This window comes from Oenanthe melanoleuca, chromosome 4 (genome assembly GCF_029582105.1).
Source record: "Oenanthe melanoleuca isolate GR-GAL-2019-014 chromosome 4, OMel1.0, whole genome shotgun sequence".
Lineage (NCBI taxonomy): Eukaryota > Metazoa > Chordata > Aves > Passeriformes > Muscicapidae > Oenanthe > Oenanthe melanoleuca.
In genome coordinates this window covers 3,636,598-3,662,385 of record NC_079337.1, presented here as the reverse complement: position 1 = coordinate 3,662,385, position 25,788 = coordinate 3,636,598, and the positions used below count along the sequence as shown (strand labels likewise).

Genomic DNA, 25,788 nt, shown 5'->3' with positions numbered 1-25,788 from the left:
TCTAGCAAATTAGATCTATCAGAGAGACTAGGCTTGGGTTCCCAACTGTGCTCTTCCATTTTATGGATACAAACAAGAGCTGAAGGAAGAATTAATGGGTTTTAGAAGGATCTACATTCCACTCACAGTTTGAGATACACAACACTGAAAACTCCAGGAAGGATTATAACTTGATATTTCAAGCATCACATAAATTTAAGTTGGAACGGACCTCTTCAGATCCAGTCCAACCACTTTTAGTAATTTTACACTTTTAAGCAAGGAATTATTTCAGACAGGTCAGCCAATTACCAAGTGATCAATGTGTATCTGAGGTTATCTAGGAAACTGAATTTCTGCACTATGACTGGTAATAGCACCCAAGACTCACCTACTGCCGTTCCCACCTCCTTGTCAGGGCCTGCACCAATGTTTCAGGTGTGATTAACATGGACACTGCATTTTTCCATTACAGATGGAAAGTTACACACAGTCTAAAAATCTCGTAAGTAAAGAAGTGTAGCAATTACTACAAATGAACACACCCTGCCCCTCAGCAGGGCTCAGCACTTCTGGCTCAGTGCCTCCATAACTGGCTCAGTGCCTCCCAAAGAAAACCAGAGTGAAGGTACATTGAGCACTTAATTGCCCACACCCTTATTTCTAGATACACTTGAGCTTTCCACATACCTGACTTCAAGCAAGTTTCAAAGCATGTTTTCCTGGGTGGTTTTGAAGAACAGGTAAACGTTAGAACAGGTTATTTTTCCATAAATACAACTTATGCAAGCTCTAAGAGCACTAGCATTACCTGCAGGAAGCACTTTCCTTCACATTCTTGGCATCTGCCGTACTGATTCCTTCAATAACAGGGGAGTCTGGATTTGCAGAGCCATTGCTGATATGGTCACTGCTTTCATACCCAGATTCTGTCCTCTGAATTTGCCAGTTATCACCATGGATTTTTCTCTCTGTAAATCCTTTGCTTTTCTCAGCATTCCCTTTTCCCTCAGAATCCAGTGAACTTCGACTTCCTGTATCCTGTTTTGCCTCATCTTCATATATAGTCATTAAACCCTTCTGCATTTGGTTCTCCTTTGGCCAGTGGTTAAAGCTCCGCTCCTTCTCGTGCTTGGATTTACTGCTCAGGGCTGCTTTGTGCTTTGGGCTGTGCTGTTTTTTCTCAGTCTCACTGAAAATGCTGTCTACATTCAGTGTCTCCCGCATTGGTTTCCAACCTTTACTCCTGCTCCTGCTGCTGATACTTCCTTTGTCCCTGGAGTCTTGACTGGTATCCGTGTCGTAGCCAGTGACGCCATCGCTCCGTGTCCTTGTCACTGGTTTCTCCCCAGCAGGAAAAGGCTCTGTTTTGTTTGACCCAAGCACATGTGCAGAAAGCTTTGCCTGGTGAGGTGCTTGGTTGTCGTGCCTGTAGGGGCCCCTTCCCTGGCTGCCGTAGATCCGCTGATCCACGCAGTGCCGCAGTCCGTTTCCAACCGGAGGAGACCCTGACTTGGCACCGGAACGCTCTTCTCCAATCAAGTCTTACAAGAACAAGAAGGAAAAACAGTTCCATTACAGCTCTCATTAATATTTCATAGCATGATTTGTGTTGGAATGGACTTCAATGATCATCAAAGTTCCAGCTGCCCTGCCATAGGCAGGGACGCCTTCCACCAGAGCTCCATCTAACCTGGCCTTGGACACTTCCAGGGTGGAAGCAGTCATTTTAGTGATACTGTTTAACATTTCTTACAGTATCTCTACAAATCCAGTATGTATTTCAGAATACTGAAAACTGGAAAGCCTAATCTTATAGTGTGGTCTCTTAGAAGGAGGAAAAAATCTGCAAAAGCAGCATTGATGCTACAAGTTACTTAATCCATTGATTCTCTGGTTATACTTTTAAAATGTACCTCTTTGTCTCCCAGACTCTTTCCTTGGTCCTCTGTCTGCATCTTTCCGTACAGATGTGAAGTTTTTCATGTCAGCAGCTTTCTGGGCACACTCTCTGGATAAATCCTTTAGCCTGTCCTTTTGTTCACTGTATCCTAATTTGGCTGCAAAAAACACATCTTGTCAAACATCATTATTTCAAAGTCATTCATCACCAAAACACAAACATTTATGGACAGTAAGATTCAGTTTTTAGTGTTAGGACTACTTAAACTGACTAATGAATTATTTAACACAGATTAAAAATGTGGGATTTCTCTCCAACCATAAGATCAAGTCAATTAACATACAGGACAACAAATAATGCTGGTATTACAGTACTGCTGGGGAAAAGTGTTGCTCAAGCAGCCAGTGACCCACAGAGCCACACCTCAGCCTCAAGTCACTAATGTGCCTTTTAATCAGCAACATGTTTGAGAAATGGAACAAAGCCTCAAGAGCCACTTTAGTTAAAGAATAACAAGGGTAATAAACATTGTGCATTTATGGCTCTCTCTGGAAAAGTTAACATTCCATGGCAGATATTCAGATTTTACTTAAATATCAAATGAATCTTTGAATAACAACTAAGTCAATGATAGAATTCTTCCCTTAGAAATCGTTCTAGTCTCGAGGTTAGAACCCACCTGAAATATTATGAAATTTTAAAGTTGATAGCAAGACATATCTTTTTGGTTTTTTGGGGGATGGAAGCAGGGAATACATACCTGGGCCTCTACCACCACTTGCTTGAATATGGCTTCTACTGAATGCAGGATTATCTGGCTGAAGTTTTTTACTACTCCTTTGATTAGTGGAATCTCCAATTCCATTCTCTTTCACGTGGTCTGCTTTTGCAGCAGAATGCTTTTCAAATCCTGCCAAACAACATTTATCTTTAGAAATAAAAGGCCTCCTAATTTAAATTTCCAATATCTAAATTAAAAAAAAAAAAAAGAAAGCTTTTAATTGTGGATTTAAAAGCCAGAAGAGAACATGACCAAAAACCACACTACATTTCAATATACAAGGCAATAAGATTCTGTAATATTTTATATACTGCCATATTTATAGTGGTAGCCTGCAGTGAAACAGGGTCCTCAATTTTTTGCTCCCTGAAGTAATCTAAATTCTTTTGCTACACATGATGTGAAGAATAGTATGTCAAATTCAATTTGCCTTTTATTTAAGTTCCTTGCAAGTTATGCTTAGCATTAAATTTAAAAGGCCAGCCTGAGACAACAGTACAAATTACAGAACCAAAAGATTGGATTCTTTTTCCTGTTACCCATTAGTCTCAATTTGTATCCCTTATTAACAGGTCTAATACTGAATATACACACTAATCTCTTCTTTTGAGACTCTTTAGATAATGAATGATAAAAGTGTTTCAGAACAAAGCAGCCAATCCATTTTTTTCTCCTTTATAATCCCCATTTCAGAAATACAGCTAACTGTGTTATTAAACAAAAAAAAAAGATACATCTAATTACCCTGGTCTTCCCCATTTCCTCCTGCTGCCTTGCATTGAGACCAGTGAATAATCTGCTTTGGTGCATCTTCTGGAGACACAGCTGTGCCATCTGGGTTGGCATAAAACAGCAGCAATGGTTGGAAGTGACATCGAATGCACCTGGACACCACATCTTTCCATTTTGTTCCAATCTAAGAAGAAAAAACAGCAGAACAAAACTTTACCTACAGTGCTGAAGTCAAATATGGAAAGAGCAATTCATTATTCAAGAGACACCAAATGCGTAATTCCAAATGCACGTGAAGATAGAATATTTTAGCACTGCAGTTTACATAAATTGCAACTAAAAGAACTAGTCTTGTATGGGCTAAAAATAAGAACATCATCCCTATGGTTACAGCTACCAATATATTCTTTTTCATTAAAAGAAGTACAAATTCAACAATAGACAAGTGCATGAATATTCTGAAACATTCAGTATTTGTAAGGCACAACCATAAACAGTGAAATAAATTTTAAAGGTCATTTAAAAAAAATTACTTACAACATTGAATGTTTGGTAAAATAAAAAAGTTGTTAGACTTTCTTCAACACTGCAGTCAGAAGAACGCTCTCCAGAGAGGAAAAGATCCCAAAATTTGGCAGGAGTAAAGCCAATACTTACCTCTTTTACATTAGCATCATCAAACAGCACCCATTTGCAGCTCTTGGTGTGAAAGGCAAAGGCACAGTAATGTCGGCTCGTGTAGCAAATCATTCCCACAAGAAAAAGCTCACTGTTTTTGGCATTTTCATCTGTAACCCTATAAAACAGCTGTAAAAATGATTACATATTTTAAAACATGTGTAAAACACAGCCTCAATTTCCTGACCTACTGCTGGCATTTCACCAAGGTAACTGGTATTTAATGTCCTGTTGTATTATACAAATTTTCCTGAGTATAAACACTGATTTTTGTACTTACTAATTGACTTGAACTTTTTTTGACTCTTTTATATTTGAGAGAGTAAAGTATTAATGCTCTGGAATAATTCCATAAATTTCAAACTGCAAATGATATTTCTAGATTTTCAAATAGGAAGTCTCCTAGATTAATCATTGTACTTAAGTACAAAATACTTCCAACAGGACTTTTTCCTCTCACAGAAAATACATTGAGGAGTGCATTATAAAGAATCATAAAACTAGACAAACTTTATATAAATATGCAAATTTTATGTAAAGTTAAGTCGTGCTTATAAAAACACATTTGTATTTTTTATATATTCACCTATACATAAAATAGAAAGTAAAACTAAATTCTAGAAAAAGCAAAGAGTAAGTTTTAGGTCAGATACCCCGGGAAGATAAAGTTGTGTTGCCAGATTCCGCATAACCTCTTCTGTCAGATCAGAGTGTTCTGAATCCCAGACTAAACCAATGGTGACAATCTCAGGACAATTCATAAGAACACGACGGATTTTTATTTTTTGACCACAATTACTCTAGAAAAAAGGAAACAAAACCATGATAGGAAGGAAAATGAAAGTGTTTAAAAATTGACTCACTCAAAGGTGAGTCACTACACGAGAATTAGTTCAAAAAAACAACTCTGAAATGTCTTTAATGCCAGAATTCAGTTACGATGCTTGTTCTAACAATTGAAGGATAACATTCTTCATCATAAAAAATTATTTTGTGGAAGACTACAGCTTACCTTCTATATCCAACCACCACCTTAAAACAGAAATCTCTATAACTGGAACAACAAAACTTAAGTGTAAGAGCTTTGTTTGCTCTAAAGCAACAACACGACACATAACCCTGCTTTTGGGGGAGTATTTCTAACCTGATTTAATATCCTAAAAACTTCTCCCTTGTATCCCAAAGTAATGCAACATTTGGGTTTACTTACAGGACACTTTCTGTAGTCATCAGCAGTGTTTGCTGCCTGCAGCAATTCTGCAAACATTTCTGGCTTGAGACGTTCATGCCTCTCCATCATTTTCTCGACTTCATTACTGCAAAAAATAAATTACATCACTATCAATCTCCCTTCTAAAGACTAGCAGATTTCAATTAACTGCATTGTATAACTAATGAGAAAACACTGTGGTAAAACAGTAGCAATACAAATTTTTTCTGTCAAGCCCTCTCTACATCTTCCTTTAGAAATCTAGATGCTATTTCTGAACAGTATCTCAAACACATGCTGCAACTAAAAAATTACACATTAATTTTTAGCACTTAAAAGTCTTTCTCTGGCATGCTTTGCATATTATTAGAAGGGTGTATATAGAAAAATGGGTAACAAGAATAACAGCTCTTACCACAGGGCTGTGGTGGAAATGTAACGCACAAATTCCGTAAAAGGCAACGGATCTGATGATGCTCCACAACTGCGACACACACACTACAAAAATAAAAATACTTTTATTTTTATTGACTCAGGAAAGAGAAAACAGGCTATTTGTTAAACCAATCAAATGAAGGTCTGACCTGCTCATACAGTGTCATAGCAAACTTCTGGTGAGAAATACACGATTTTGAAGTGCACATATCTGTTTCACTGTTTGGCACTAAGTGGAAATGAATCCTCTCAAGGATATTTTCCTGAAAAGAAATAATAATATAAATGTCAACTGAACTGATGAAGTCAGAACACATGAAGACCATTACAATTTAGTACTCCAACTATGCCCCTTGGCTCCAAAATACTATGACTGCAATGAGTTTGTCCCCTGAATCAGCAAGACCATTTTTTCCTTTAGCCAAAAATACCAGAGATAATGGGAAGAAGTGAATCTCTTCAGGTAGATCAGACAGATGATTAGTTCAGGAGTTGAAATGCATTTTGAATAGATGAAGCAGTAATAAGAGGCTCTCTTTCATGCAGGATCTCAAACAGCCTCTCTCAGGAGTTCTGCACTGGATTTTCTTACACATGTGAAGAAACAGCTAGCAGGTAGGAATTCATTTGTGCATATTCCCAAAGGATGTCCAAAGCTGAAAGTAACTGAAGCAGCAACTATATTTCCTGGCCCTCAAATCCACATCTAAAGGTGAATACTGCAGGTGTTTTATGGTGAACATTTTCATTGTCTAACACAGGACCTCTTAGGAAGGTCTCTTTACCAGAGTTCTGTGTCATCTGGAGTCACCTTAAAAGGCTGCAGCAGTGGCTCGTGTTTTTCACTACGACACTTCACTGAAGCAGAAAGTAACTTCAGCAAGATCTTCTTGGGTAAGAAAATAGAAATCTCTTCTGCAGCGGAATTCAGCAAGGAGCTGGCCCATTGTACCAAACTGCATTTCAATAGCTGGTGACTCAATACTTCAAGGAACAGACAATATATTCAAATCCATAGATGATCTCCTGAGAAGATAACCTCTCTCTCCATCAAAATATTTCTAGGAGTGACTCAGAGTTCATCATCCTCACCAACCTCCTGCTCTGCCTGAGCTACAGAGTTAAGGGAGGAAAGTATGGAACAATTGCAGGAGCACACCACCCCCCCTTACCTGACATTTACTCCACATGTCTATTGCCCTGAGCTGGCAGAAACAAACTCAGCAGGCTTTTTGAATCCTACCATGAGCTTACCAAAGCCCCTAAACTAACACAACTCTACTCAGCTCTTACAAAGACACTTACAAAGCATTCTGCTGCATCATCCATGAACCCCAGCTGGAAGCGCTGCTCATCCTTGAAGCTTTCTGCCAGCGCGTGTCTCATGTTATCCGACGGGAGCGCTTTTTCTCGGCTGTGTTGGAATTGTGAGAAGATTGCCTAGGAAGAATTGCAGTGTTAACTTAGCTTCATTAACCACCTAGCCAGACAATCTGGTTCTACACAAACACATCATTTCTTGCATAAATATGTGAAATATTTATGTTTATTATGGTTATAGACCATGTAACTTTCAAAATTACTGTTTTCTCTTCAATTTACTACATTTGTATTCTGCTACTGATTCCTCTATGAGAAGTTATGGAACCAAACTAAACACTGAACACAGAACAACAGCATACAAAACACAAAACTAGAAGTGACTGACTTGAGCTCCCAGAGGCAACACAAGCCCTGGTCTGTAATCATACAGCTTTTTTAATCTGGCCCCTGGAAGAGCAGTTGATTCATATGCATCTCATGTCTACAGATAGTGTGTATTTCTTAGGGCATAATGTAATACCACTCATGATTGACTAAATGTAATATTTATTGCTTAGGAGGGGAATATATCTTTATTAAAATTATGGATATGCAAAACCTCCCATAAATTAGATAGGATGCCAATAATCCTTGCTATGAAATTAGCTCACTGCTGAACCAGTGCACACAACTCAAGAGAAAAGGTCAATATCTGCAGTTCTGGAACATGATAATAAATTGCACTTGGTTTTTAATTCATTTCCCAGAAGAGAGAATTGGCTGCTATTTTTCCTTTTTGGCAGAGATACTCATCCAAGTGAGCTCATCATTTAGCAAGTAAAGGAGGCTGATTCTGAAAGAACTGAATGTTAAAAGCTATTAAATTAATTACAGATTTGCAGATATTTAAAGGTATATTCCCCAGTAAAGAATTCTAAGTCAAACTTTAAGGAGAATTGAAGAGACTAAAGGCAAGGCAAGTCAGGAAAAGCCATGTAAAATATAAATAAGGATACGCGTTCTTCACATAGGCTTCCTATGGTTAAAATCTGTCTGATAGAAAGCAAAGATAAAACAGAGAAGCGAAGTTTCACTGCTAACAAAAAGTAGTGATTCAATCACGATGCATTCCAGGGTGTCTCAAGTATTTCATCTTCTCTCTCAAAACAAAAAGCATGGACTACTGACAAAAATTACAGCCACTGTCCCCATGTAAACATTTAAAATGAAGCTCTTGACAGATCTGCTTTGAAAACATTTATCACTTCTCATTTTGGCTGCTAGATCATTTTTTGTTATGCAACATAGCTTTAGATGTCCAGCTTAAAAAAAAAAAAAAAAAAAAAACCAAACAAACAACCAGTACAGATAAGCAGGTGTACAAATAGGTATGCTCAGTTTAGTTGCCTGCATAGTCCAAGTCCCAGAATTTAGTGGCTATGCTTTTAGTTTATAGGAGAGGCTGACAGATCCTCCATTGTTAAACAGGTAGGAAGGGTTAAAATAGCCCAAGACCACAAAAAAAAACCCCAACTCAATTAAAAAATCCACTCAAGTCACAAATAAGTCACTGTTTATCCTCATCCAGTGTATATATTGCATGGAAATTAACATGTCCAAGATTCTGAACACAGAACAAACAGAATTACTCAACCAGTATCTTAAGGAGCCAAGAAAGCAAAACCAGTAGTGTACAGAACAGCTGGGGACAGAGAGTTCCAAATGAATTAACTACTCTTTTTTGAGGTCAGTACATAGGCCATGGAGTAAAATATCACAACTACACTGTTAAAAAAATACCTCACTTCTAACCACCCCCAGAACCATGCAAAATTTCTTCTTCAAATACAAGAAAATATTTTTCTTACAATAATCTGTTAAAAAACATCCTTAAAACTAAATTGCTTCTCTACACAAGAATGATTCGGTGACCCAAGGAGAGGTATGATACAAATTAAAAAAAAATTAAATTATTGTTCCCTCATTTTGAAATACAGTTCTTTCAGAATTTTTATTTACCTTTAAAGCACAAAATATGCAGGCATCTCCTTGACACACATGTCCAGTTAAACCTCTTAAACTTCGTCGAAATATGTCAAGTTGCCATAACACCTATAAAAATAAGAGGAAAATATGTAATCAGTTCTGAAGGGTCTTTGTTTAACACAACACACAGTAGATTCTATTTATTTTTTAATTTCACATAACATGCAATTCTAATACCAATACTGCTGCAGGAAACGTGGGGCTTTTCCATTAATTTGGTAAATTATGGAGGTGAAAATGAGAGTTTCACATTCTGCACTTAAAATTTAGCTCTGTCTTTGAATCTTTTTGAAACAATGTATTTTGGAGAAAAAGCTGAAGTACTGTCAAGGAAACAAGCAGCAATCTAAACACTATACAGGGACTGTAGCAGTTTTCTTAAAGCTCTACATAAGAATTAATTCTGTTATATTCTTATGGTCCTTTATCAAAATGATTGCTACAATACATTTGTTTTTCCACAGATCAAAATAATCCTGGTGCTTACACAGGTTTCCACCTCTTATTTGTGTAAATACCCTGGAAAAAGGTAGTAACAGCTTGGCTACACCACACTGCTTTCAGTATCTAATGCCTTGGGTACACATGAAGTGAAGCAGTTCAGAGAGCTGCCCATTAAAAACATAAAAATAAAACCCCTAAAAATGAGATGTCAGGAGGCACAGTAAGACAACAGCTGCAAACCCGGGGGGGAAAGATATCCTATCTATAAATATGAAAGCTAAAATGAAATAGGATGCATTGGAAAATCAAAGTCCAAAGCTCAGTTGTGAAGGTTGAGCAGAGGTTAAAAGAAAAGAAAGGAAAGGAACGCATTCCTCCTTGTAAAAGGGCAGTCACCAACCGTCTGATAAACAGCACTGGGATGTGAAGTTGTAGGACTGTCTGAAACTAGAACTAAAAAATACTTAGGGCTTCATTTTAGGGCACCTAAGTGAAAATAGCAGAACTGTAGGAGAATATAGGTCGTGCTGCTCCCACTGGATGCAAAACAGTAAACACTCTACTACTAAAACTACATTACAATTTTAAATACATATAGGTACCATACATACCACATAGCTCTACCTCTCCTATCTCCTAGGTTTAGATCCAAGCCAATTTTAAGTCTTCCAATTTTTAGGAAGTCTATGCCTCTATTAAGCCCTCCTCCAGTTTGAGAAATAATTCTGTACAATTTTAAAACATTCAGATCCAAAATCTGAGCATTACAAGAAGTACTTTGCCATAAGGAGAATACGTTGTTTTGGTACCAAGTATATCTCCTACTTTAATTCCACAAATCTTTCCTAATATTAGAATCAAAGCTCTCACTATATGTGTATATTCTGATATTCCCCAGTATCACAGGCTCATGTGCTAATTCTGAGAAAATGGGATTTTAATGGTGTCCTAGTCAAGTAGTAATGGTTGACCCACATAAAAGAAGTGTCATGTAAATTTTAGAAGTAATTTTACTATGTTTGACAGAAACATTACTTTTAAAATTCAAGCAGAAAGTTTTAAACTCCTACATTTTCAAATAAAGCTAAGTTTTTCAGATATTCTTGATGCATGCAAATAAAATTTTGTACAAAAAGTATTAATACTCTCAATTCTTTACAGTTAAATGCTGAATAAATGACCTTCTGCAGTGTCTTGTTCCTACAATTGCCATTTATGTTTCCCACACACACTTTGCAAAATCTATGCAAGAAATATTTAATAATGTTGATGAAGTTCTCTCACCTGAACAGCACTATTAAGAAAGCAGCTGTTTTGTCCAGGTTCATTTAGCAAGCCTTTTGTAGGGGCCAATGACAGAATGCTTCCAGGCTGATAAACTTTTCCAAGGTTACCCCCAGGTTTTCTTAGGAATTTCACCCATGCCATTGTTTTTTAGAGTTTATAATCACAATGTTCACACTTAAATATTTAAGGATATGATGGGTGCAAGGCAAAGAAGGTGGTTCTACAAGAATATTTCTAAAGTCATGGCATTCCATTCAACTCTGTGCAGTAGTATCCATCCATGGGCTAAAGTCCATTTTCCATGAGCAGCCGTGAGCCATCCCTTAGGATCAGTCTCCCAGTAAAAATACAGCTGAACAAAGTTTTTAACCCTCAGTCTTTAAAAAATAAATAAACAAAAGTGTCCAGTTAAGGTTAAAACATGTTAAAAATAATTAGAATAAAAGTTCTTATTAAGCAAGTTGCACAGTAACTGACTTCTTCCAGGGATATCAATAAAGTATTACTATAAATCATTAGCTGTATTATACTGAAAGTTTATATGTATGTATCTACATCACAGAACTGCACAGTTCTTGTCAGCTGTTATACTCCTGTTCTCTCATTTTGTTCCATCTTCTTTTTACTTCTAACTGTAACCCATGAAATATATTCCAGTTTAGAAGACTCCATGTTCATTCATTCTCTTTCCTGTGAACCTGAAATAAGAAAAAAACAAAAAATTATTTTTAAAATTCCAAAATGTTAAAGAGCTTCTAAATTAAAAAAGAAATCACGGCTATGAGAACAACCTCTAAATCTAAAGGCAAGATGAAACAGCCAGAAAAGAAAAGAAAAAAAATCACCACCTGAAAATTGTTTTTAAGGGATAATAACTATTTTATCTATCAGAAATTATTATCTCCTAATTTCTTACACATCTCCAAAGACCAAAATAAAATTGCTGTAAAGGTTCTCCAAATAACCAACAACAGCTTATAAAACGACCATATAGTACATGAGTTTTTCAATCTTTGAATCTCCAAGTTAATAAAAACATTACCAATAAATAAATCTTTTTATTCAACACTCAAAAAGCTAAGCTGGTTTTAATTTCAATTTTGTGGATGGATTGTCAGCTAGTACTCAGCTTTCAGAAGTTTGTACTGCCTACTAACACTACATAAATGTGTCACTAACCTGGCTGCATTCTCAAAGCAACCAGAAAAACAGTGCTAGCAGCAATGCAAGAATATTCTGGTCACTGCCACAATAACCAATTCCAAGATTTTCAAATCCCAACAATAAGGGTTGTCTCTCCAATTCTTGAATTAAGGTTAAATGAGTCCATTTCCAGAACATCCCCGCAACCACATGTAAAGCCCAAGCCGTGATTCTCTCACAACAATGGATTATTCTGTCAGTTTGGCATTACTACATCACCCACACAAACATTTGACGGAACAGCACAGAACAGAATAAATTTAAATAAACCAACACAATTGGGGTTGCATATGTGGGAAAGAAAGGAAAAAAATAGGGCCTCACATTTCAGTGGAGATACTTTTGATTTCACAAGTATGTGGGATACTAAAGACATATCAGTATACTTCAAAACCTGCAGCTTCTAACTGCAGTTTTTTCCCCTGTGTAAATTTACCAAGATTAATGAGGAGCATTAGAAAACACAAATGAATTGTGTAGTTGGAATACAGTATAAACTGGAAGAGAATTTTGCTCAGCTCAGAAAAAGCAACACCACATTCACATAAAACTACTCTACACATCTCTAATACTGTACAGCTGAGATATGTGGCTTTCAAAACTACCCACAGGAAGTCTTGCACTCCTAAAACCATTCCCCTTTATTTAAGGGAAACACTGGTTCTTGCTTGTATTTAAAATTCAAATCAATAACTGGAACCTAACCAAAAGTCTCTTTTGCCCTATAAATAATCAGATGAGTTGTGTTTGTTTACTGATGTTACTGTATCTCACCCATAAGTAATTTGATTTAATAATACTGGAGATAGTAAGTGTGATTTGTGGCAGCGCTGAGCAAGGAGTCTGAAATCCAGCTGGAAATTGACCTTGACAGAACATCATGTAGCAATTTTGTTTTCTTTATGTTCACTTCAGTTAACCCAGAAGGAGGATAGGAAAAGAAAACGTAGCTGGAAATGGGTATCAGCTTCAGATCTTATTAGAAATACACACTCTGCTTTGGAAACAAGAGCTCTTCTGGAACAATTTAGGATAATGACAAGAGCATTCATTTGCTAAGAATTTACAGGAAGTCATTTTCTATTGCATTTTAGGGATGCCCTACAACTAACACTCCATGCACCAAGCATTTTGCTGTTGGGCTGGCTCTCAGGAAAAGTTACAATGATTCACTGCAAGAATTTAATGAAAAATTGTTTCTGGATTAGCTCTGTGTTACTGTCCCACTGCATTAAAATGCTTCCTGCTGAATTTCACATCCACTAAACTGTGAATACAAATAATTCCTTCTATCACACATTCTTATTCTAATAAATTGCAGAACACATTAATTGGAGTTTTCATGTGTAGAAGTTCCACTGCAAATTTTTTTCTCCACTGCATCAAATGCTAAGGTGTATGGCTTCTCATTCAAGAGAGGCACTGTAGATGAGCCTTCCAATGGTGCCAGAAGCAATGGGATTAATTTGTCATCACATCTCTCCATAAGGCAAAAAAGTCTATAGTAGCACCTCGTTTTGAAATTTACATTGGACTAATACCTCAGTTTTGATTTAAAAAAAAACAAAGACCAACAAGAATACTATTTCTCTGCTGACAAGCCTACTCCCATCACAGATGGCTCCACAAACCAGAGAAGAGATGTTGGATGGAGCAGCCTGGTCTGGTGAAAGTTGTTCCTGCCCATGGCAGGGGGTTTGGAACACAATGATCCTTAAGGTCCCTTCCCACCCAAACATTCTGTGATTGAACCATACTGAGTCTTCAGTAAGTGCAATATTTCAGGAAAGAGTTATTTTACACAGCATTACTGACATGCTACAGAAGATTTTTAGCAGCTGAGAATTAAAGGAATACTCTTGCCCTTCAGACTACAGGAATTGATTGTGGACAACTGTTCTCAACCAAAGACACTAAACAAGGGCTATAAGCTCTCAAACCAATGTCTATTTACCAGCCTAACTCCTTCTACCTTGCCCAATTTCAGTCACTGTTTTTCAGCCACAGGTGATCTCATCAAGCACCTGGCTACCCTTAGCTGTGCAGCCTTACAGGACAAAACACATGCCTTTCAAAAATTTCTGGCACTTGCTTTTACAGCTTCCAGAACAACAAATCCACTTGTCAGCAGAACTGCACGTTATCACCTGCTTGGTTGGTACACCCCAGCACGTAGCTGTGGCTGGCACAGACTCTCCAGTTTAAGAAGCACTGTAACTAAAGCAGCTTAGAAATCAGCACAGCTGATATTTTGCCTAAACAATCACTTTCTACAAGCACACTTGGGTTTAAGTATCTCTGATATCCATCAAGATAAAACTGATGAGATAAACAGTTGGCTCTGAGAACACTGGAACTACCAATGCCTGGGCTCCTGATAATTTTCTGCTTCATGGCAGAGTTCTTGCAGTTTTGTCCCCAGCTGGGGCATAAGCCAACTCTGCTTCTCACTCACATCATCTTACAAGGTCTCTCTCTTCCAGCCAGCTGCCTCTTTTCATGCACTTTCTAAGTACATAATCATCTTTGAGGCTTCTATCCCTTCTGTCAAATTGAGTGGAAACCTGCCAACAAGTTCAAAAGTTGTTGACTGCTTCTATCCCTGAAATTTGGATGAAGAATAGTTATTTACATCTTCTCAGCTTCACTTTGCAACTATCCTCAGTGTGTTGCACAAATTACTAATGGCAAACCTCTCATGCCCAGTGCTGGGGTTACTCTTAAGCCACACAGCATTTTGCTTCTCCTTGCAGTTCACGCCTCTGTGCTGAGCCTGGCAACCCCACCCAACAGTCTGACAACTCTGGGAAATCAATTCCTAAACTGATATAACAGGAATTCAGACACAAGACAACTAAAATTGTGAAGGAAGAGTGATGAAATATATTATGAAGGACTAAAGCTATGATGGGAAACCACTAAAATTCTCTGCGGTGAGCCAATATTATTAGGACTGGGATTACTGTCTCCCCCTTAACAGAATGAAATTCATCTGAAATTCAACAACTTGCAGCTGCAAGAATTCGAGTGTTTTCCTCAGTTCAAAAGGTTGTCATTTAACGTTGCCAGATTTTGTCAACAGAATGAAAATCTGATTTGTATTGTGATAATGCTGGAGGTTGCAATGATTTTTCCCTACATATGAAGAAAGAAATAAACAAACAGTGAAGCTGCTTTAAAAATATCGAAAAGACCAAAATTTCAAAGGAATAATCTCTTATACCCACCTCAGTGAGGCTGAATCATAATTTTTTTGGCCCCTGCACAGAGATCCTGTCCCCTTCCACCTTTACCCCCCCAGCTAAATATATCTGTCAACAAATCTCATGCACCAGAAGATAGATGTAATGCTTCTAGTAGCCACCAGACAGTCTCTGGAAATCATACTATTCACTTCAAAAGTGATCACAGAAATTTGTTTACAGCAATGCTGTAAACATCAGAGAGGGAGAAAAACTTCATTAATAGCACTTACTTGCAGCACATGTAAGAAGAAACAAGAACAATGCTACAGGAAAAGGCCAATACCAATATATTACCACTGGCTGGTATTGGTCTGACACATTCTTTCTCCTTTGGTCATGGACTCAACAAGTCCCCAAGACAACAAAGGAGTATCAGAAAACCTTCCAAACAATCCCTGTAGATTTTCAACCCACTTTTTCTTTTTTCAAGATGTCTATTGTCTCTTCTTGAGCCCTTGCCCACTTAGCTGTCCCTCCTATGCCAAACCACAGCTCCTGCACGTCACAGCTCCCTGCATCCTTCCAGGATGGAGAACCAGAAGTGTAGATGCTATCCCAGATGGCTTTTGTATAAGTGTACCATTTTTTGCTTTAAGCTGTTCCAATAAAAACTTTCCTGTTTGCATCAAAACCAAAACAACAGGTTCACAGCTCAGCCTCCCTCATCTATTACAAGGAGAGACCGACTTTAGAAATAGCTACAATGGGAACTCTGAGTAAAGATCTTTGAGAACACAAATTCCCAGCCCATGACACGGGCCAGCATTTACAGTGAATCATCGCACAGACACCACGGAGAAGATTTTTGTTTCTCCCTCTTCCTACTGCTTTACGTGCGGTTATTCAAAGGCTGCAGCGTTCTCTTTCCCGAGCCTCAGAAAGACAGAATGTATCTTTGCAGCGATACTCACACTCGCCTTTTTATCTCAGATTAATTGCCCTTGCCTTTCAGCTGTTTGAGCAGTGCAGATGTTAGATCATTAACAGAGGTGCTAAACACCAAGCTCTGCTCTTCCTCAAATAGCTTGTTGATTTCTTAAGTCACCAGGAAAAAAAAAGATAAAAATGAGTTAGAAGGAGTGGCAATGTGAGCATCATCTTTATACCCACACATTTTATAGGCTTGACAAAAAAAGAGTTTGAATGTCTGAATCACTATACCTCATTTATTTCTTCATTAACATATCCTGTACAGACCTTCCTACAAACATTTCACTCAGTCTACACATCTAAAAATCCTGATCCAGCCTCATCCCATCATCATTTAAACTGGCCCCAGCAAACTCCAACTTGTTTCTGTTCAAACCATGAAGTTGTGAAGAATTCTGTGCATGGGTTTTGCTCCCATCACTACATCCCTCAGTGACCAAACTGTTTTACTCTATCAAGAGGCATAAACCAAGGAATAAGCAAGGATAGTGCCAACACCCTGACACCCTCTGGGTAGCACAGCCAAATAATTTTGCCAGTAGCACATCATGCATACTGTATGGCCAAAAAAGATTCTGCACTATCAAGGCTTGATATGAAAGTCAAGCGCATATTTTTTGTGTTTTTACTGTCAACAACCTACCACTCTTCCAGAATAATAACTTTTTAAACAAGTAATTCAATACTTTAAAAATAACCAGTAAGTACCTCTTACTTTGCAACAATTTGTTAGGGGAAGAAAGGATTATTTACGCTTTGACAAGACTAATTTGTAGTCAGGTTATAACATGAGATCTCACTATTTTGACACCAAAAAACACCCTTTCATTCTATAAGAAAAGAGAAGATAATCATAAAATCAGTCAAGGGATTTTCCATTGCCTAGGGGTGGAAGGAAGGTGCATCATCAATCAGGCACAATGCTGTTTGCTTAAGTTGCTGTTCTTAAAATATTCCTAGTAGCTTCAAAGTTAAGAAAGCCTAAGTGGTTTGGTGTTTTTGGTAGTGGGTTGCATGAGCAAAATAAAGCACTAAGTAGAGATATGTAAAACTCACACTTATTCTGGGAAGAGAAAAATCCACGTTGAGAGAACAAGCCGTGGTTCCTCTGAAAAGCTGATTTTAAAATATTTGCATTGAAAATCAAAGTAAGGGATACAGGTACACTTAGCCCAGATGCTAAGCAGGTGATTTGCATGCATTTGCATACATCTACCCACATGCCTCCGAAACTCCATCTGCACGACGACACACAGCAAACAACTCTGCCTCCAAAACGCTGCTAGACCGAACAAATCTCAAGCAGCCCCACCGCTACCTGTGCTGGCATTTCCTGCTCCAGGCAGCCGGGCTCTGGAAGCGCTGCTGGAGCGCTCGCCGCGGGCATGTGACGGCCGCGTTGAACATTAACCGCGCACCGCGCTCGCTCCGAGCCCGCTCGGCTCCGCTCGGCTCCGCGGCCCCTCCGCTTACACAACGCGCGGGGACAGCGCCGGCCGCGGCCCCGGAGCCGCCGCTGACCCACACCCACGCACCCCGGCAGGGAATTAACCCCGGCCGCCGCTCCGCCCGCCGGCAGAGGAGGCGACGCTCCCGTCCCCGGCACTCCGCGCTGCGCCCCCGCCGCGGCCACAACCGCGCCCGACCCCTGCCCGCCGCAGCTCACCCCGCGCCCGACCCGCGGCTCAGCCCCTCTCCCAGCGCCGCCCGTGCCCGCCGGCCCCCGGCTCACCGCCGGCTCCTCACGCAGCTCCTCTCCCGCCCCCTCCCGGCGGCGACTCCGGGCGCGGCCCCGCCCTCACGGCAACTTTTGCTTCCCCCGCTTCCCGCTCCTCCTTCGCGCTCCCCTCCCCAAGCCCGGCGCCGCCGCGCCTGCGCAGTGCGGCGGCAGCCGGGACGCTTTCCACAGCGGTATCCCGGATATTCCCGAGCCGGGAAAAGGAGGGAGGGAGAGAGGGAGGGGGGAGAAGCGATTGGAGGCGCTGGCCGCGCCCTCGGGCTGTGCGCGTGCGCGGTGCGCGCGCGGGAAGGTGCGCGAGGCCGGGGGGCGCCTGAGGGGCCGCGGTGGCGCCTGAGGGGAGGGAGCGGGAGCGGGAGCGGAGCTCGGACCCCCGGGTCCCGTCCGGGGAGCGGGGCTCGGATCCCCGCGTCATGCCTAGGGATTGTGGCTCGGATCCCTCGGGGCTCGGATCCCGCGTCCCGCCCAGGGATCGTGCAGGGGCAGCCGCGGCGAGGTGAGGGCCCCTCACAGTCCCCGCTCGGCCCCGCCTGGCGCGGTTCGAGGGCGCAGCCGACCCCTCGGTTTGAAGGGCGCAGCGGGTGCCCCTCAGGTGCTCAGGTTTGGAGTTCAAACCCATTAAAGCGAGCGCGGCGCTTGTTTTTTCCAGCAATTGTTTCCCAGTTCTCATTCCAGGATATCTGGCTGTGCGCGTTGGCTTTCCTTGAGGTGCCCGTGGAATAGCACTGGCACAGAGTGGCTTGTGAGACGAACCCCACACAAGTGCACGTCCCCCTCAGAGCTGCGTTTGACTTCCATGCGGCCCAGAAAGATCCAATGTGATTGTTATTTTATCTATCACCTGCCCCAAAATCACTGTCCCAAAGTCGTGTTCCCTCCGATTTTTATCTGGTCTATTATGCTGGCCAGGGAGTGGTGTTTCCTTTTGTTATTTGAGATACGAGTTCCGTATCCACAAATGCTCACATTTCTAGTTGCTCAAGTACCTTTTATATTCCACTATAATGATCTTTTTCCTGGATAAACATGTAAGTTTCACTAACACATTTCATTTCTAGATTAGCAATGGTATTTTAGGTGCTGCCACACCCAACATCAATCCTTGGCGCATGCTGATGGATACAACTTGTGTTTTTTCTCTTCCAATTGCCTTTCTCATAGCCTTCTAGGAATGGAAAAGTGCTTCTATGCCTAAGAGCATGTTCAGTTTTCCAACAGCATCTTGTGCAACAGTAAATAAAATCATTTCTCTGTAAAGTTCTCTTTCTGCATCCACTTTAGGTCATCCAGATTGCGAAATGACTGTATGGAGTACAAGGCACTGCATCAAATTACCTCACGGCCTTAAATGCGATGTTTTTGTTGTTCATGTATCCATTTTTAAAAATAGGTACATTTTCCTCAGATTACTTTTTGCTACTGTTTCTTCCATCACATTGCTAGTGTAAAAACCCCACTAGCAGAGCGATCTTAGCAGGCTCACTCTCCAATGTTTCCCAACAGCTTTTACATTTGGTGATTCTTCAGCAAGATTTTCATTACATTTTCCACACTTTTATCTTACATGTACAGAGATAACCAGATAGATAGATCAGTAGATAGATAGCCACATTTTTCAATTATTTGTGGAGTCATGTTCACAAACTGGAATTATTACAGGAGTTGTAAAAAAGGTTTTTTCTTGAGGCATTAAGATGTTTTAACCAGATGCTTTTTAATTTTTTAACCTATACCATATTTGCTTGTCTCTTGTTTTCTCAAAATTTTCCCAGAATTTGTGATTTTTTTAAAGGGAATTGAATATCTGATCCGTTAGTCTAAGATTCATATAGTATTCTGGCACTACTTCTTTGTGTAGTTCTTTCTTAGCTGTTTATTGAGAGGTTCTCACTAGAAATTTAGGGGTAAAAACATACTGAAAGTCAGTGCGTTAACATGGCAATTAAAAATCTAATTTTGTGTTTGTGCATCTTGTTATTGTACACTTATGAAAAGCACTCTGCTTATTGTTTTGGGTAGTGTCAGTCCAGTGCTTGATCCCTGCACTTCTTCTTTGCAAAGCCAGTCAAGCAAAGGCATCTGTGTGTCCCCGAGTGGGATTATGACCTCACTCTGATTATGACCTCATTTTGATATTTTTGCTTTCCCTGAACTCTGCTTTTCGTGTTTGCCTCTGCCCTTTCTTCAGCACGGATTTATTTTTCACCACTAATCTTTAGAGGTCCCTTAGGATTTATATTGGTTTCTTTTGTTCCTTTTTTTTTTTCCTCTCAGAGTAAGTGTGGTCTGTGAGCTTTAATTATAGTATATTTTAAGATTCTCTAGCAGTGAATCTTAACAGAGCCTTCCACACACAGTTCAGGCAGAGAGTGACACAGGTGCAGCACAGGAAGCCCTAAATGAGGCAGCAGAAGAATTTTAAAATTAGAATAAATGGTACACATACAAAACAATGCTACCAGGGCAAATGATTTCCTGCTGCCTTTTGTGGCAGTGCAGGATATGTGCTAGGCATGGTGCAGAAGAATGTTTCTGTGGCTTGATGAGTACACTTTGGTATTCTTAGTAATTGTTACACTGGAGAGCTGATGGAAAGCTGGAGAGGTGCTAAACTTGGAGGAGAGGGCTTGAAGGAGGGGTGTACAGAATGTGACACAAAACACCAAGCTGGGAGGGAAAGGAGGCAGAACTTACCCAGATCCATAGGCACATCCAGGGCATTGGATGTTTGCATGTGTCCATTCCAGGGTAAAACACATTTATGGATAGCTACATGCCAAAAGAAAAGTCTTAACGTAGTTAGGAGACATCAAAATGTTCAAAGGTCATTGCATTAAGTATTTTTGTTCAATGTTACAGGCGTCACACATCGTTTTCATCAATTGCTGAGCTAGATCTGTGTTTTACAGATGCACACAAGGGTTTATCTTGGTGTTACAATTTTCCTGTTCCAGGGTCATCTCTAACCTTGTTGCCAATGGCAGTTCTGCAAATAAATTCTGACTTCTTCCTCTGAAATAATGATATTGTGTCCTTTTTTTTTTTTTTTTTTTTTTTTTTTTTTTTTAATATGCATTTTTTAATGAAGATTTTCATACCTGTAGCTGTACTGGGACACCTGTTCTCTAATTTCTTTCATGTTTCTTCCTAATGCTTGGGAACATGTTTCCAACAACCTTTTCAATCAACTGCTATCCTCTTCATGTTCAAATGTTTCATAAAATAATTATGTCTGCTCTAATTCTTCTTGGAGGGGTAGAATACAAAAGTATTTGGGTTTTTTTGAAAAATAATTGAACAATGTTTTATTGAGTCATTGATTTTGTCATTATTGCTCTTGTCTTCTGTATAGATCTTTCTCTTTCTTCATGGGCTGTTAATCATGTGAAATCAACTTTGTGTACTTAACAGGAACTGTGTCTGTACTTACTGGAGTATTTTGCAAAAAGCAAATTAGAAAATTATCTGTAAGGTCTGAGGCAGAAAATTCCACAAGCCAATGCAGGATTTAAGGTGTGCTTTATTAGTTACATCTCTCTTTTTAAGTGTTTTCACTGCATTTAATTCAGCATTACACTGTACTGATCCAGTCTGTTTTACTGGCCTATCCTAAACAATTTTTATGTAATCAAGTACTATTTAGCATTGAGTTTAAGACATTTATGAGATAATGCTGTTTTAATTGAAAAACATATTTAATTCCAGTGGAACTGCTGTGGTGTTGCTGTGAAGTAATTACTGGGCTCTGAAGAGTATTTGAGGCTGTGCTACTCTTAGAAGAAAAAAGGATAAAGAGAATCATTCTTCTAGAAGAAAATGTAATTTGAAAAATTCCAGGTACACTGGACCATATTCTGCATAGGCTGTAGCAGGATAAAGTTTCATTAAGTAAGGGAAGGGTTACTTCAGAATATGGGATTTTTCTACATTCTCTAATGTTCTCTGATATTGTCAGATCATATGTTTAAACAGTTCTGCCTGCAGAGGAGAAAAAAAATCTTTTAAATTCTAAGATGTTCTTGCAGTTGCTTGTCTTCAGGAGCAGTGCTTTTTCATTCTGTGACTCGCTCAGTGCTCTCCATAATTCTGCAAGAGTTAAGAAAAACAGCCTTGGTAGGATGGAGTGCCATAAAGGTGGAGGAGAGCCAGAGAAAAGGTAAATAGTATTTTTGTTATTTGTGACATCAAATAGCAATCATATGCATTTGCCATGGATTCTGAAGGGAAGCCCCAACAACACTTTAGCCCAAGTTCTCTAGGCTGTATGCTCAGCTACATTGCCACAAAAAGATTCAAAACAAGAGCAGAATAAATGAAAAATATATTTTCAGTTTGCAGTAAGCTATGAGGGTGTGTTTTCTTATGCATTCCAGTGCTCAAATCTGCCCTACCATGAGCACCTTATTCCCACAACCTTTCTTTTAAACACACTCTTGCAGTGTTTTCCTCATGTAGTCTATAGCAAGCAGTCACATGAAGCTTACTCATCCGATTGATCTCATTCCCACATCCTGCATAGAGCCTAAAATTTATACATGTAAATTGAGGACATTAGAAGGCATGAATGAAAGAAGGAGAAAATGGATCCTGTCTGAAAAAAAAAATCACTGGGCTTTTTCATCTTAAAAGCTCCAAGTGAAGCTTCAAGGGCAATGAGAGTGTTAAGTGGTGGTTTATTTTAGGTAGGTTAAAAGAAAACCTGCCTAGTATTTCTTGTCAAGTTTGATCTTTTTCCTCCTCCTCTTGCTTAGCTGTGGGCACTTTCAAAGAGAACAGCCATCTTTTTTAAACTTTTCTTCCTGTAGATGCAGGAATAAACACAAGATATTTTGCTCTTATTCATTGTACATTAGCCTGACTACAATTTTTCCTGGTAGCTTTCAAGGGATACAATGTTCAGTGGGGTGGCAAAAGCAATTTCCTTGAAGTCATCTAGAATTTCACCCTGAGTAAAAGAAACATTGGTTTGCATTCTTCTCCAGACTTTTTGATGATAATGCCCCTGTAACAAGGTCTCTATGTTCTTGATTTTTTTTCATCTTTAGGAACAAGGAAAAGGGTGGGGGTTGCGTAAGTCTTGCAACTGAATATTTTTCCTCTTGGATAATCCAATTTCCAGTCCAATAATCTACTTCTGTGGAACAACAACACAATTGAAATCCTTTCCTATTTTAGGCTATTCTGTTTTTAAAGTTAATTGCTGAAACAGTCAAAGTATAAGAAAATTCTATGCATCCTGTATATATCTGACAACTGTTTAAAACTGTGTCCTCATCTCGATGCTTTTGGAAAAATAAAGTTTTTATGATGATCTTTCTTTTTATTGCATCAGTCTTCAACAATCCTTTCAAGTTTCCAGGTCTCATTTATTGCTTCCTCCTAGCATGTAAACCAAAAAGAATGGATGTCTGCAACAGAAAAAGAAAAGAAAGAGACGTCTGATTCATACAGACAACTCCTGTGGTTGAATTGAACTTTCAGGGTGAAACCCAACATGAAGTAGAATGAAAAGAAAAGAGAAGAATTTAGTGAGTATAAAATTAGAACTAATATAGTGGCTGACATTACATAATATATATTCTGTCTCATTATAAATAAAAAAATACATTAAATACTTCAGATAATAGAATGCAAAAAATGTTTTGTATTTTGTTCTGAGAAACTGAACATTATTTGATTTAAAGTACATCACTTGAGTCCCTTCCTCATGCAACTCAATCTATACCCAAGTAAAATGTAACAGAGTTAAAACACAATATCTAAAGATTATGGTGACTTCTTAGAGGAAAAAATGTGGAAGTAAACAGGTTAATTTTTTTTTTCCATAAACAAGCTATGCCAGACTTGCCTGCTTTCTTTCTGTGATACAGTAACTGCTTTTCTAGATAAACAAATTTGTTTATACTGAAGAAAAAGGGAATTTTTAAGGTAAGCGTCAGATGGGCAAAGAAGTAGCCCAGAGGAAAAGGTGGCAATGTGTTAATGGCAGGGGGAAGTTGTTGGAGCTCTGTCCAAAAATTGCTATTGAAACTCATATTGTTTAATTATTTCATTAGTGATCCTGGCACAAAAACTAGAACCTGCTAATGAGCTCTGTTGACATCACAAAATTGGGAAACAGTCCCTGTAGGGTGATGTCATACTGAACTAATTGGATGAGCTTTAGGAGAAGGGAAATAAAATGGAATACAGTATAAAGTACAAGGTCATGTGTTAGAGCCTAATGGGAAAGATTTCCTGATAAAAGCTCAGAGCTTGTCGGATGGAAGATGAGAGAATTTTTAAGAAGTGGGTGTGCAAGCCAAAGTCAGAGTGGCTGTGAGTCACTGGTTTGATGCTACTGTGGAAAATGTGAATCCGGTAACAAATAATTTCAGCCCTGTACTTCTTGTACAGATAAAACAGTTTTAATGCCATATGTCATACATGTGGTCAGTGAGACCTTAAAACAGAAAAGGTCTGGAAATCCACACGCAATAAATTGAACCTAGAGGAGTTGCAAAAATATATTTTAAATCCCTACTAAATGAGAGGAGTGAACGGGAGACTAAAAGGACTTGAATTTTTTAGTCTGGACAACTGAAACATAAAAAGACCTTACAGTCTTTGAATATACCAGTTGAAGCAAATGTGACAGGAAATGAAGCATGCATTAATTTAAAAAAAAAAAAAAAAATTGTAATAAGAAGTTAAGATGGGTATGACCAAATTTAGAATGAAAATTAGAGGAAGTTTTTTAATGTTGAGGTGTGTAAACATTGCTAAGAGAAAATGTCTTCTGCAAGGAACACATTCTAGAATAGCATCTCATGGAATCCTAGAACTGCAGGTCTGCTTTACTGCTTCCTTCCCACTGATGCTTCCCATTTCCACATTTTCCTTTCTTTCTGCCTGTTTTATAAGCCACATCTGAACAAATAATAAAGTGACATCATTAAATATAAGGAAACTTTTCATTTTGAGCTGTGTGTAGTACCGCTTCCTTTTCCGCAACAAGACATTCATGAAATGGATTTGCATCACTGCAAAACCTGGATAGGAAATAGACACTTCCATTTTGGTTCAGCTTGCTCTTTTCCTTCCTTTTTGTACAGCATGTTCTTATTTTCACCCTTGCCAGCAAATAGTCAAAATGTTCTCATTAAGAACTTGAGGAATGACATAGTGCTGGAATTCACTGCCGGAATTAAGCCTTACTTGGCTCCTTGACGTACAGTAGGCCAGCCTAGGAAGAGCCTGTCATGCCTCAAATGTTTGTTTATAATCATTGTAGTTATCTTGCATAGTCATCTTTCAGTAATCTGGAGGGTAATGACCACAGTAACTACTGTTTCAAGTTAGTATTTGCCTAGATTAACTTGGCTCTGCAGAGAATCCTCTCAAAGGAAAAGGAAGTGGAATGATGCACTCTGGACTTCTGCATGGCTGCCAGCCTTCCCACTATGGGGACTGGGTATGGTCAGTCTCCTGGCACCCAGGATCCCCTCAACATTTGAAACTTTTAACTTTTTTTTTCTTTTTTTTTTTTTTTTTCTCTTTTTTGGAAGATGACTCTCCATATGTCCTTCAGAACTCTGGAGAAATCCAGTTCCAAGTTATACCTTCCATGCAAAGCAGCCTGAGGGCATTCCTGTGCTAATGAGTACAGCCAGCTCTGAACTGGCAAAGTTCAAGCTGTACTTTATACAAACACCATCGAATATTTTAATCTCCATTTGCTTTTGAAAGAATAGTTGGCTCACAATACCAGGCTTATTTTCTCTCTTACAGTGATTTATAAATCCTCTGCCTCTTGCAAGTGTTATTTTACTTTGTCTCACAGTGTCTTTGTGCAGTAGGGAACGATTACAAATTCTGGGCCAGGTATTTTGGATG

The 25,788-nt window shown here is 39.1% G+C and overlaps 1 protein-coding gene across 3 annotated transcripts in view; it reads right to left on the bottom strand.

Moving 5' to 3' along the window:
- Positions 1-18,033, bottom strand: part of USP53 (ubiquitin specific peptidase 53) — a 28,398-nt gene extending 10,365 nt beyond the window's left edge. The window contains exons 1-14 of one of the 3 annotated variants that reach the window (XM_056489969.1): positions 17,908-17,966; positions 17,232-17,291; positions 10,795-11,495; positions 9,040-9,132; positions 7,024-7,158; positions 5,868-5,981; positions 5,699-5,781; positions 5,284-5,389; positions 4,727-4,873; positions 4,053-4,202; positions 3,408-3,579; positions 2,643-2,792; positions 1,896-2,039; positions 791-1,523 (exon numbers count right to left, since the gene is read on the bottom strand). In XM_056489969.1, the coding sequence (XP_056345944.1) occupies positions 791-1,523; positions 1,896-2,039; positions 2,643-2,792; positions 3,408-3,579; positions 4,053-4,202; positions 4,727-4,873; positions 5,284-5,389; positions 5,699-5,781; positions 5,868-5,981; positions 7,024-7,158; positions 9,040-9,132; positions 10,795-10,938 (2,171 nt within the window). In that variant the 5' untranslated portion in view covers positions 10,939-11,495; positions 17,232-17,291; positions 17,908-17,966. Of the gene's footprint in view, positions 1-790; positions 1,524-1,895; positions 2,040-2,642; positions 2,793-3,407; positions 3,580-4,052; positions 4,203-4,726; positions 4,874-5,283; positions 5,390-5,698; positions 5,782-5,867; positions 5,982-7,023; positions 7,159-9,039; positions 9,133-10,794; positions 11,496-17,231; positions 17,292-17,841 lie in introns of all 3 variants that reach the window. The other 2 variants (XM_056489968.1, XM_056489967.1) reach the window with 2 other exon arrangements.
- Positions 18,034-25,788: the final 7,755 nt, after the last annotated feature.